The sequence below is a fragment of the Gymnoscopelus braueri genome, assembly GCF_963280865.1.
Source record: "Gymnoscopelus braueri genome assembly, chromosome: 2".
NCBI lineage: Eukaryota > Metazoa > Chordata > Actinopteri > Myctophiformes > Myctophidae > Gymnoscopelus > Gymnoscopelus braueri.
Genome location: NC_137604.1, coordinates 30,992,296 through 31,006,225, shown reverse-complemented (window position 1 = coordinate 31,006,225; position 13,930 = coordinate 30,992,296). Strand labels below are relative to the sequence as shown.

Here is a 13,930-nt window from a genome sequence, read left to right as displayed (position 1 = left end):
AAACACTACACAGTAAAATCCTCAGTGTGGATTTATCCGTTTGTAACCCTGAGAGTGTACAAATGTAACAAAATGGACCCTTAACACGAACCTTTACGTGTCAATTTGGATACATTTGTGCACTCTCAGAGTAAAATTAACACTTAGGATTTTACTGTGCATGCAATACCAGGCAACCACAGAACAGCAGAGTCAGCATTATATTAACTCTGAGTCAACTGCATAGCATTAGCAAACCGTGTCTCATATGGGACCTTCAGACCTGCAAACAGCTTCCTGCATCTTTGTAATCTCTGCTCTGCAGAGAAATGAGGGACAACTTTGCTGGACTGAAAACAAGGGAAGTTTTTCCATAACGGAAACTGGGTGACAATAAATGACAGCCTCTGCAGGGGGATACGATGAGCGAACTGCTCCACAGATAATGTAATCATCTGCATGAGCAGCTCAGCTAGTTTAACCAAGAAACTGTGTGTGTGTGTGTGTGTGTGTGTGTGTGTGTGTGTGTGTGTGTGTGTGCGTGTGTTCATGTACTGTAGCTTAGACCATTCACATTCAAATACCAAAGACTCTCCTTGAACAGGTCAGTTGCATCCCACCCACACACACACACACACACACACACACACACACACACACACACACACACACACACACACACACACACACACACACACACACACACACACACACACACACACACACACACACACACACACACACACACACACACACACACACACACACACACACACACACACACACCCCTCATCTTTGCTGACCCATATTTGGACTCAGTGAATGGCTGCTCAAGGAGTCAGGATAATCTTTAAGATTGGAACGGACTCTTCCATTCCCACAGGGACCGAGGGGAAAGATTCCTCTTCTCTCCTCTCTAATCCAGTGGTTCTCAAAGTGGGGTCTGGGGACCCCCAGGTGTCCTTGAGGGGGTTCCACGAGGTCCCCAGCAAAAATAGTTAATATAGCTTCACAATCAGTTTAACTACTTTAAACCCATATACATCGGCTATTTGAAAATAGCCAATCTACAAGCTCACAATGCGGCGGGATGCATTGTGAGCTTGCAGATCAGCTATTTTCATAAAACCTTGAACAAATTTGACAAATGTTGAATATTTTAAAAATATTTTAACAACAAGTCTTGAAAAGGGGTCCCTGGCACAAAATATTTTGCGATGGGGGTCCGCAGCCAAAAATATATTAATTTGGGGGTCCTTGACTTGAAAAAGTTTGAGAACCACTGCTCTTATCTACTATCTCTCTTCCTGCACTCTGTTCCTTCTCCCCACAGCACTTCACTCCTCCTCCATTCATCCTCTTCACACTAACTCACAGTAAGGAAGCAAATGTAATGCTGTTGGTTCTTAGCTATCTCCCCTCCTTATGCAGCTTTGTTTCACACTATTTTGCCGTTCAGAAAGAGGAGAGATGAGTATAGTGGAGGAGAGGAGAGGAGATGGGCATGTGATCATCACTTATTGTGTGAGAACTCTTAATGTGATACCTTTTCTTCAAATCAAGTCATCCTGTAACTATGGGATGCAGAAATGATGGAGCATGCATAGAGTTATGTAAAGTGATGCAGTGACACACAAATAGAGCTGTGTTCCTCCCTGTCCTTTCACACTCCACAGCGCTGGAGGAGCAATAGAGCTGCCATCACTATGGAAACGGAGGAAGAGAAGTGGTCATTTTGCCCCAGTAAATGAAGAGGCTGTGGGACTGGACTGCAGAGTAAGGGCCAGCTAACCCAGTTAGCTTAATGCTAATCTAATACGGCAGAAACAAGGCCTAAACAATGCTGTAGTTCAGTAACAAACAATGCCAGAGACTGTTGGTGGGGTGTTGTAACATTGTCTGTGCAGACTTGACATTATGTTCAACTTTACTCAGGTACTACATAATAAGCAGCAGTAACATTAGAATGAATGGCAGTACAGAAGGACACAATGAGAAGAAAAAGCAGGCTATGAATTGACACCATGGAACATGCCAAGTAACTGCCTTGTCATACACCACCCACATAAACACACACTCACTCACTCACCCACCCACACACTCTCACACACACGCACGCACGCACGCACGCACGCACGCACGCACGCACGCACGCACGCACGCACGCACGCACGCACGCACGCACGCACACACACACACACACACACACACACACACACACACACACACACACACACACACACACACACACACACACACACACACACACACACACACACAGTGACAGAATACATGCTGCTTAGGAGCTTACACTATTCAGTAAGAGAGGAGACAGAATTTGAATACAGAGTGTCTAACGAAATCTGAAGGGAGAGACAATAAAGCAGGGATGTATCTCGCTCTCTCTAAAACACACACTCACACACTCTCTCTCTCTATCTATCTCTCAAACGCACACACACACACACACACACACACACACACACACACACACACACACACACACACACACACACACACACACACACACACACACACACACACACACACACACACACACACACACACACACACAATCTATCTATCTATTTTAATCTCAGGTGAAATAAAACCAAACCTCAGCTAAAACAGGGTCTGCAAAGCCAATTATTTGTCTGTGGGCCTCCGGCGCCAATCTTCATTAAAATTCAATAGGGTAGGCAACCTGGTGGGCCCTTCCCAGTTGACAGCCAACAATGAGACCCCCCCCCTTCCCAGTTGACAGCCAAAAATGAGCCCCCCTCCCCAACACACACACACACACACACACACACACACACACACACACACACACACACACACACACACACACACACACACACACACACACACACACACACACACACACACACACACACACACACACACCCTCCCATATCCATTGACAGGTATAGGCGAGGCCAGACAGAAAGAGATGCTGGCACATAAAGAAAGAATAAATCCACAACAATCACGTTACTATGGTATGACTGCATCCTTCAACGTAGCAAAGCCTAAATGTTCATCATTGACCCAGCAGTAGCCTACATGCAGTTCTCCAAAGCCCATAATAGACTCATCTTGTATTTGATTAAGACTAAGACAATGTAAACCTATTGTATTGACATCCTGTCCTGTCATATTCACACAGACATGCGTTAGTACAGTAGCGTGCGACTGCGATAAGGGGTGTGTGTGTGTGTGTGTGTGTGTGTGTGTGTGTGTGTGTGTGTGTGTGTGTGCGTGTGTGTGTGTGTGTGTGTGTGTGTGTGTGTGTGTGTGTGTGTGTGTGTGTGTGTGTGTGTGTGTGTGTGTAACACTGACACAAATTTTATGCGGTTTATTTATTTATTTTCACCCAGCCCACTTTGCCAAGACACTGCTGTAGTCTTTTCACATTGACATAGCCTACATAGACTACTTCATTACATTACAACATTGTTTCATATGGCTATAGCCTATATGCCTATTGTTTAGTCAGTTGTTTCAAAATAAATCAAAATACAGGCCAGATAGCCAACCGCACTGACAAAGGGCTTTGTTGCAACTGCAAGGCAGGGATGACTTCCTCCAATTGGCTGTTCTGTGGCTCGCAACATTAAAATATGACATCATAAAATCCCCTATTTTTTGGGCACGTGATGATCATGAACTTCTTAATAATTCTACATTGGGAATAATTATGCCACTGTATTGTCAAGAAGGGAGACTGTCAGTAGGTTTCCCATGGCAGCAGCAGGATGCTCAGCTGGATGGAGCATCCCATCCCACACCAAACAGAACAACGACCAAGGGCTAATTTAACTCTGAGAGCCATTTATTCTCTGCTATGATCAATTATTAAGTGCCCCGCCCAAGCAGTCGGCTACTTCTTCTGCCTTTATGTGCGTTATAGAGTGCTATGTCTCTCCTCAGAGAGATAACCGGTATTAAGGCTCAGAGGAGGCACCCATTACCTGCCGATCCGTAAGATTTGCCCAGAAGCCATCGGACGCTGGAGCAGATCTTGGCTCGGTTGAAATCATACTGATCCAGCGGTTTGATCTCCGGCACAGAGAATGTCTTCTTGGTCGCGTTCGCATCCTGATCCACCATGGCCGAGCTGATCTGATCTGCACAGAGCGGCACCGCACCGGGAGAGAGATGTGATGCGAGGATGATGAGCGAAGAGTGGGTGTGGATGGATGGGGTCCTTCTTCCCCTCCTCACCAGTGTTGCCATGTTGGCTTATTATAAGCGACTTTGGGCAAATGTTTCTGTAAAGTTTCTTGTGAAAATTGGTAATTTGCAAGTTGCGTTTTTTTTTGGGCTTGTTTCTAAACGTGTACTTGCTAGGCTTGCTTCCAAATGTGGTAGTTATTATCTAAACGAGAGGTTCTCAAATATCTTTCATGTAAAGGTTTTGTGCCACAGCCCACAGGGCAGCATTTGTGTTGTTGTTATAATTTTTCAAAACATTTCCAAACATTCCACATTTTATTGCAAGAGTTTTTGAAAATAGCGGATCTACAAGCTCACAGTTGTAGATCGGCTATTTTCAAATAGCCGAGGCAAAAAGGTTTAAAAGTGCTCATGTGGCCTAAGTTGACTTCTTTTGGGCTTGTTTTCCTAGACCTGGTTGCTTATTTCTCTCACATAATATGGCAACGCTGGTCCTGTCCTCATCCCTGTGAGGGAGGAGAGCCGGTAATGCTCTCCTGGCGCCGCAGCGCGGATAATGGCCAATTAACAGTGAGGACAGTTAGTTGACCTACTTGCAGTGGTGGAAAAAGTTCTCACATGTTTAATAAGTAAAAGCATCAATGTAGAAATACTCTGTTTAGAGCACGGTCACGCCGCACTTTTATTCTACCTATGAGGGCGGATTCTGCCAATGCATTTCAATGGGAATGGAGCTTCTTCTTTTTTTCTTCCAGAAATCCGCAAATGGCAGCAAACCGCTCCATTCCCATTGAAATGCATTGGCCCTCATAGGTAGAATAAAAGTGGGTCTGACTGTGCCCTTACAAGTAAAAAGTCCGTAATTCCAAATTTACTTGAGTAAAAGTACAACAGTATAAAGTAGCCTACTCATTATGCAGAATGTCCTATTTATTTCAAGTTTTCAAATGTATAAAAAATTGCAGATCTACAAGCTCACGACAATGCTCACTTTGTGAGCTTTGTAGATTGGCTATTTTCAAATGGCCGAAATGTATTAGGCTGAAGTGGTTAATGAATGTTTGTTTTGTAATGATCAAAATCTAATTTACAAAGCAACTAGTAACTCAAAGTTTTCAAATAATTGCAAATAATTAGTTAGTTACTTTACACCACTGCTAATTAACAGTGGTGGACAATTAGTCCTACTTGTGTCAAAGAAGTAGATACTCCCGAGTCTCCTGGTCAAATATTACTGAGCTACAAGTGAAAGTTACTCAGTCAAATTTGTAGTTAAAGTACTGGAGTAGCCCATTTGCTTTGAAAAAATTAATCATTTTGGCTGTATGAGCCAGGTATCAGCTGACTGCTTTGTTATTAGACAGAGAAAGGGCAGGGCAGACCCTGAATGTGGTTGACTGAGTCTGTATAGTGTCATGACATGTGGACCAAATTCAGGCAGAAAATCAAAGAAAGTGTGTGTGTGTGTGTGTGTGTGTGTGTGTGTGTGTGTGTGTGTGTGTGTGTGTGTGTGTGTGTGTGTGTGTGTGTGTGTGTGTGCGGTGTGCGTGTGTGTGAAAACGTATTTTGAAAGCAGAATCGATACATTTCCGGAGTTACTATGGCTCTTTAGTCTTTACAGCTGACTGAGAAAACGACCTGCTGAGACGTCAGCGCCTGAAATATGGCCTCCTAGGTCCTCTAGTGGCGGCACAGTATACGACAGCCACTGGATAAATAGGAGAATACTTTAACAGTTTTGGAAATAGTAGTCTTGGAAATAGTAGTCAGTGGTACAATTATACAATGGTGCCGTTAAAAGGATAACACAAAAAGCCCTGAGGGCTTATTTCCATTGTCGTCCTGTCCGTGTATTCAATTCATAGTGTCACATCAAGTAGATTTAGAACACACATAGAAAAAACATAACTCACCTTAATGTGTATAATTACATCAGAATATCTATGCAGGAAATTGCTAATCTAATTTACTTGTATTTTCTCCTACATTGTGTACAAATCTTAGTTCACTATCCTTGTATTTGTAAGGATGTCTTAATTGTCTGTTTGTTCGGCAAAGCTGTGTAATTTTTATCTGCCTCTTGGCCATTTCACAGTTCACACTTTCACACACGTAAAGGAGACTCTGTCTCATGTGCTCTTAATATTTAAATAAAAGTTAAAATAAAAAAATGTCAGAAATGTGAGCCGAAGAAAACAAAATCAACAATGCCAGAGTACTATACAAAATGTTTATTGCAATTTCACAGTCATTATTCACACATGTGACATAACAAACACAGGCAGAGCAAATCTCCTTCTCTTCCACACACAGACACAGTGGGTATTTGTAGTGGAAATGTAATCGAGGCACTGAGTGGTTGTGTTAGTAGTGGTCATTATAACGACAGGATAAAAATGATCAAAAACATCAACAGGAGCGTATCTTTAAAAAAGAAACATAGTTTTTACAAATGAAACTAAAATTCATAACATTGCTAGTAAAAGAAGAATTTCATACAGTCAACATGTAGTGTAGCATAAAGTCATTTTTCAAAATAAGGTAAGTAGAAGAACTTGAATCCTCTTCTTCCACGGACAGCACAGAAAATGTATATCACATGGTACACTAGTGGGGATTGAAGCAATAATATTGTTAATAGCTGTGTTTAAAATGCTGAATATACATTAAATAAAGCAGCCAAAGTCAAGTTAAAAACATATTGGTTGGAATAAAAATGTTTACCCCCAGGAATGAAGAGAAGAAATCCAGGAACAAAGAAAATGGCACTTGAAACACCTGCAGAGACAGTAGTGATTCAGTAAGTACACAGAAACTAAGTATATCGCAGTGACGCAACTAGACAATTTGGAATACATAAGTATAATTACTTTAAAGCATAAATGAGCACAGCTCCCGTCTTAACTACTTAAACCCTGTATACTTAATTGACTGACATGGGTCCCTCAGTCTCACAGGTCAAGTCAGCCTTCATGATTTTGTGTTTTCTTGTATACCAATAATCCATTTGGCTGGCCAGTTGAAACACTTTAAAGCCTTTTGCATCAGTTTGATGCACAGCTACAATTAGGGAAAACTACAAGTTTCATGATCACCCAAAAATGCATTTCAAATATTAAAAATAGGTGATTGTTTTAGATGATTGGAATGCTTTCCCATTCCTAAAATAGAAGAAGAGAAGACGAGAGGACACACACACAGCGAAAAACAATGAGGGCAACACTTAAAAGCTGAGGACTATGAGCGGATCCTGACCAAGGAATGTCTCTTTGACCGGGTACCAACCGGTAACACCACAGAGGATCCACTTGATTAAAAGACTGAAACAGTTGTGTACCAAAGAACCCAGCCAGTTCCTACACGCAGTGATTATCTACACAACAAAATGATTCCACAAGGGATTAGAGTGCAAACGTGCCCAAACCCTTGGTAGAGACAATGATAAGTTCTGTGAGAGTTGGTGTGAGATATTAAATAAATGCCCCTTCGACCTGATGGCTTTGGCGATTCAGGAAGAATCTGAACAATTAGAACGGACCCGTGCTGGAATCACTCAGGAGTTAACTTCAACCGTCTCTAACAAACAAAAACTGGATGAGATTAACCCATTAGACCTGAGGCGATTCTTAAAAATGATTTCTAAATAAAGTTTTTTGAAAAAAATATAAAACATTTTATGTTTGTATATCTGCTATTTTTGAATAGCCAAAGAAATCTAAAGTGACACAGATGCGTTCCAGGTCTTATTAACTCATTACAAGAGCACAAACAGAAAGGGGAGGAACGATTCAACATTGTATGTATACTTTTGGAAATCAGGCTACCAACGCACCACAGAAGGTGACGGGTAAGGTTGAGATCCGGAACCGTAGGAATCGGGAAAAAACGGATCCAACCTTCCGGAACCGGAATCGGTTCCATCACATTTGGAACCGTTTCAGGAACTAGTTTTATCACACTGTCAGAGCTGGTATGTGGACTTCACGTCTGCTGCTATACAATTACAATACCGGTGCTTCTCAAACTTTTACATTTCATGGACCACCATAACTCTGAGAGTGTACAAATGGAACCAAATGGACCCGTAAGAGTCAATTTGGTTCCATTTGTACATTGTCAAGAGTTACAGACCTGTTTGGGTCCATTTGGAACCCCCTACAGCAATCGTTAAAGGGAATCGTTAAGGAACCGGAATCGTTAGAATCCTAAAGGAGCCCAACCCTAGTGACGGGCTGAGGAGACAAAATGTGATGGGTAATCAGAGCAATATATTCTGACCATAGACTGTATAAAATGAATGGACAGCGTTACGCCCCCTCCCAGAGCATAACCTACTTTATCGTCAATTAGAAAATAAATGAGACCATAGTTTACCAAAACGCATATCATGATGACTGAAAGGAGACTTTAAACTAGCGACTGGAAGCATATAGTATTTATGACAACTTTTATTAAGGTAAGAAAATCTAGTCTAAAAGTTTGTCAAAAACCCATCCGCTTGCGTTCAAATAAATTCTTTCTGACACCAGCAGGGGTAAAACAGCGAAACTACAGGCCATTCATATGAACTTTCTCTTCCGTATTGGCGTCAATGTAAAAATCTCAGGCTGGCCCCTTGATTCTGACCCAAGTTTACACAATTCAAAGGAAGGAATGCCTCACGTGACACATACTGCCATCTGGTGGAGAGAGATGTTCATGCAGCCTTAAATAAGAAAACATACTAAAGTCTACATATACAATAACATGACATAAGATGAAAGAAAGGCCCTCATGGATTTGAAAAAGGATACCACAGCTATCTGAAAAACAATACCACAATTGTCATAACCAGCTGATAAGGGGTCGTGATCCAGTCAATAGAGGACTGTGAGAAGGAAGCTGAGAAACAATTGAATGACTGTAACCTTTATCAAAAACGAACAAAAAATAAACACCACTGAATTTCAGAAATCCATCCACGGAAAACTATAGGAGCTCATGGAGAAGAGGACCATTTACAGACTGCCGAATATCCATAAATCATTACAGAACCCAAAAGGACATCCTATACCTAGTGTCTTGCATTGGGTCTCTAACAGAAAATAATCTTTCTAGTCCAGTAGCTGTCAATCAGTCTAAATGAGGACTTCGATATCAGCCTTCCTCTAAAATATGGACCATGACCATTTTGGGGGCTACTAGCCTCATCAGTCAGTCAGGTCCATCCATGCCAAATTGCCTCTATATTTGTGTGGATTGTATGCATTATATTTGTACATCTCTGTGCCTTCAACAGTGGAATACTTTTCTAACGTTTAAATGCAGTATTGAGGTCCTTTGTACCCATGATTGTGAGCCACTGTGTAACCTTTGTTGTGATCCTTTTAACTTTTCATGTATAGAATGTGTCATTTTTATGTAAGTATGTAACCTGTACTTTTTTCTATTGTGTCATTTTGAATGACACTTGCATTTTTGGGTGATCATGGAACTTGTAGTTTCCCCTAATGGTATAGCTGTGCTCACGTGATGCTGGGGATTATGGGTACCAAATTGTCTTCACCCGAGGATGACCATTCGCTGGTCGAAACATTGTAGTAGTTTGCACATTAAAGATGATCCAGAGCAGCAGCTGCCTTTGCAGACTGCTTTCATTATTTTATGTAGATTTTATGTCCTGCACAAGCGACATTGGTATATGGATGTGCATAACAATTCCTTTTGAATTTATAGTCTTTTAAGCCCATATGAATTGCGGCAAGGCCTGCAATATTTTAAAAAGTATCTCTTACTTTAGTTTAATTTATTATAGTTTGTATACACTTTAATCGAATTATTTTTCCAGAGCAGTCATAGCATCTGGGGTAGAGGACTGGTGTAATTTCAGACCCACATGGATACAGTCTAATGGCCAAACAAGTCCCCTCCATTTTCCTATCTTACCTGCTTCTGGGTTCAACTGGATGACAATACCTGTTAAAATAAGAGCTGTGGATGAAAGCAAACAGATGAACAACAACAGTGAGATGAGGAGATGAAAAGACAGCACAGTGTTAGACCCGTTTATAAAGACTTTGAAAGGGAGACAAAGTTCACTCTGTCAAAAGCCTATCATAGCTGGCTATGCAAACAAACGGTAGTTTAATATTGCATAACAATTTATTGTAACTCTAAAGTATATCTATATCAAAATAAAGGAATATGTTTACAATATGCAGTATAACCAAATTATTTCCATTTAATTTGTGTATTAACTCATTAAAAACGGGAAAGCATTTGTGTAATTTTAGATATTTTGCGTTGGCTATTCAAAAATAGCAGACAAGCTCACAGCTGACAGCTTGTACATCTGCTATTTTTTAACATTTTTAAAAAATCTTGAAAGTGTAAGAACTACTGATTTAGAAGCCATTTGTAGAATGGAATGTGTTAAAAGGTTATGCCTATGTATCATGATCTATAAGGCCTCTTTGTAGGACCAGACCCACCTAGTCCAGTGATAAGAAGAAGGAATGAAGCCAGGACCACTTTCCTATTCTTCTTGACTGACGGGTGAGACGTCCACCTGAACAACAGAACAGTGAATGTATACATTGTATGATATCTGTCATTGCATGTAGGGCTGTCACGGTCATGACATTTTACTTGACCATTAATTGTCACACAAGTAATTGCGATTAACAAGTTCATTGTGTTTTTGGCATTCAACATTGGAACATATAAATACAACTGTGATTTCTGTTTGGATTTTAGGCTTCATGAACAAAAATTGCACAGGCCAAATATGACAAATAACTTAAATATACAAAGAAAGGACTGACATATTTAATAACTTTATACATTCAAACTTAAAAATATATATATACAGTATATAGTGGAAAGCACACATAAGCTTGTAGATGTGCTATTTTTAAACAATTGCATGTGTCTGCTTGTGCATGTTTGTGTGAGTGCATTCCTGAAATTACCCGCAGCAGTGGGCAGAGAGTTGGGTGACAGAACTCAAGGTGCTGAAGGACCACTGTGAGCTGCAGTATGACAGGTTAGCGGGGTCGCTGTGCAAAAAGCAGAGGCAAAGATTATGTAGACTTCTGTAAAATATACATATAATCTCATTGCCACACACCATGTAGAATGTAATCATATCATTCTCACTGACCTACCTGATTTTGAAGAAGTTATTGAAAGTGGAATTGACACTGCTGCCCAATACATCTTCATTTTCCAGATTCTACATAAGTAAACAAAGAAGACTGCAGCTGAGTTATGGATTCAAAAGCGGCATATATATATATATATATATAATTTGTGAGTGAGTGTGGAATGAGTGTGAAATACGGATGGTTTCTTTGTTGTTATGGATTCAAGTACACAGTAAAATCCTGATTGTTAATTTATCCATATGTAACTCTGAATGTGTATAAGTAATGGTCCATTTGGTTACATTTGAAATAAACAAAGTTATACACACACCTGGTATTTCATATTACTGTGGTCAGGAGAACCTGCTGCAGCAGGTGACGGGAGACTCTGGGGTTTGGTGAAAGACAGAGTACCAAATGTCATCTCTCCTGCTTCTCTGTCTTTGTCCCTGCTGACACTCTTCCAGCCTTCTGACTCTCCATCAGACACGACTCCTTCCTCTTCTCCCTCCAACACAAATGCATCATCGATGCTGAACTGTGCTGCCATGGTGATGGCACACCTTGCCTGTTAGACCCTCTGGTCTGGTGGATTGATGCACACTGTGGGCGTAGAGGGAGTCAGATGTCAGTCACCAAAAGATAAATGATCGAATAATAAATAAATGATTATTATTAATATTATTTTCATTTCAAAATGCTTTAATGACATGATAAAATGTGTTTAACCTGGCCAAACGCATATATCACTAGCAGACACACGGATTAAGTGGGGAGTGGCTATCGACCCCCTGATCAAGTGGTTTGCATTTGCAATAGGCCAAGATCTAGTGCTGTAAACTAAAGTAACTAAGTACATGTAGTTAAGAATTTTGAGGTATTTTTTTTAAACTTCCAATAACTTCTACCCCCACTACATCTCAGAGGTAAATGTTGTACTTTTACTCCACTACAATTATTTGAAAACTTCAGTTACTAGTTACTAATAGCCGATCGCGATGCATTGTGAGCTTGTAGATCTGCCATTTTCAAAAGATTTTCAGACATTTTATACATTTGAAAACCTGTGAAATGGGACTTTCTGCATAATGAGTACTTTCTACTTTTGGTACTTTAAGTACATTTTGATACCAATACTTTTGAATTACAGAGTACTTCTACATTGCAGTATTGATACTTTTACTTGAGTAAACAATGCGAGTACTTTTTACACCACTGCCAAGATCTAATCGAACTTATAAATGGAAACCCGTTGTTTTCGCATCTGAACAACACGGCGACCGTTAGCTCAGCGGTAATAAGGCAAATAACACTAGACCCAACCAGTACTGTTGTTGTTCTTGAGGTAAATAACATTAAAACGAACCAGCAGTTGTTGTTCTTATGGTAAATAACATTAAAGATGAACCAGTAAATCATTGTTGTTCTAAATTAACATCAGCTAACCCATGTAGCTACTGTTATTCTCTCTCTCTGCCATTGTTGCTTGTTCTTTTACAGCTCTGCGATCAGATGATTCAGGCGTATTTAAACTTACTCTCTTTGAAAGGTTTTATTATGGCAAACTTTACTGCCAGTCTGCCACTCCACGTCGATGTGTCCGTTTAAATAACTACATGATCATATTGGAATTTGTTTTTTTTTATAAATCCATCCAACGAACAACGTCTGTTTTCCAACTTTTCCTGATGCGAGAAAACTTTCCCCAAACTTTGGAATCTCCTCTTTTTCTCTACATCCGGCGCTCGATTACATGTGACTGATTCCGCCCGAACTTTGCGAGTAGTGTTGCCAGATTTCGCGAGAGAAATAAGCAACTAGGTCTATGAAAACAAGCCGAAAAGAAGCAAAGTTAGGCTACATGAGCCCTTGCTAATTGAAAATGGACGATTTACAAAGCTCACAACGCGTCGCTATGCAACGCGCTGTGACCTTGTAGATCGGCTATTTTCAAAAACAACATGAAACATTTTAACAACACAAATCTTGCATGCGGGTCCGTGGCACAAATACATATTTATTTAGGGGTCCTTGCTCCTTGACTTGAAAATGTTTGGAAACACTCACTGGTTTAAACAACGTTAGGAAACGATAAGCAACTAGACTTTAGAAACAAGCCCAAAAAACTGCAACCCGCAACTAACCAACATTTACAAGCAACTTTACAGAAAAACAAGCCCAAAGTGAGTTATAATAAGCGGACATGGCAACACTACCCGATGGACTGCGCGAGTCCATGTAATCGAACGTCGCGATGTCGATTGGCCTACTGTGGTCAATCCGCTACAATCAAAATCAACCAACAACAACAATCCCTGATTGTTGATATTAACTCAAGTTAAATTGTGCCAAATGCTCATTGTGTATATTTATTGGAAGATTACACTTAAACATGTCAACTCAGAAATAGGCTAGACTTTTTGAAGATATAAAATATGAGCCCAATTAGCCCTGATTACATGACTGTCACATATTATATGACAGTCATGGATGAACGTCAACATAGTGTTTTTACTTCCTCAATTTACAACCCGTACATCTACATAAACTTTTAGATTCCAAATATAAAGTGCTTACCCTATGACCACAGATGTTACAATTATGTACGGGCCCTTAGAAGTACCCGTATATTCCGTATTGTGCAATAA

General features: G+C 40.4%; 2 protein-coding genes across 2 annotated transcripts in view; both read right to left on the bottom strand.

Moving 5' to 3' along the window:
• Positions 1 to 4,092, bottom strand: part of LOC308096774 (calmodulin-regulated spectrin-associated protein 3-like) — a gene marked incomplete at its 5' end in the record, with an annotated part of 17,100 nt that extends 13,008 nt beyond the window's left edge. The window contains one exon of the mRNA XM_080444228.1: positions 3,954 to 4,092. Within this exon, the coding sequence (XP_080300354.1) occupies positions 3,954 to 4,092 (139 nt within the window). The remainder of the gene's footprint in view (positions 1 to 3,953) is intronic.
• Positions 4,093 to 6,374: 2,282 nt separating this feature from the next.
• On the bottom strand, positions 6,375 to 13,007 carry tmem134 (transmembrane protein 134). Its single transcript, XM_080444622.1, has 8 exons — positions 12,820 to 13,007; positions 11,614 to 11,885; positions 11,304 to 11,371; positions 11,109 to 11,195; positions 10,629 to 10,705; positions 10,084 to 10,128; positions 6,883 to 6,936; positions 6,375 to 6,765 (listed from the first exon to the last, which is right to left on the bottom strand). The coding sequence occupies exons 2-8, from the start codon at positions 11,830 to 11,832 to the stop codon at positions 6,683 to 6,685; spliced, it is 633 nt and encodes a 210-aa protein (XP_080300748.1). The 5' UTR covers positions 11,833 to 11,885; positions 12,820 to 13,007; the 3' UTR covers positions 6,375 to 6,682.
• Positions 13,008 to 13,930: the final 923 nt, after the last annotated feature.

What these genes read in the sequence shown, in the direction of transcription:
- tmem134 (XM_080444622.1), bottom strand. Translation starts at nt 11,832, where the DNA reads ATGGCAGCACAGTTCAGCATCGATGATGCATTTGTGTTGGAGGGAGAA. An exon ending in AATAACTTCTTCAAAATCAG is followed by an intron (nt 11,196 to 11,303) that starts GTAGGTCAGTGA and finishes CTTTTTGCACAG; the next exon opens with CGACCCCGCTAACCTGTCAT. An exon ending in CCAGTTGAACCCAGAAGCAG is followed by an intron (nt 6,937 to 10,083) that starts GTAAGATAGGAA and finishes CTGTCTCTGCAG; the next exon opens with GTGTTTCAAGTGCCATTTTC.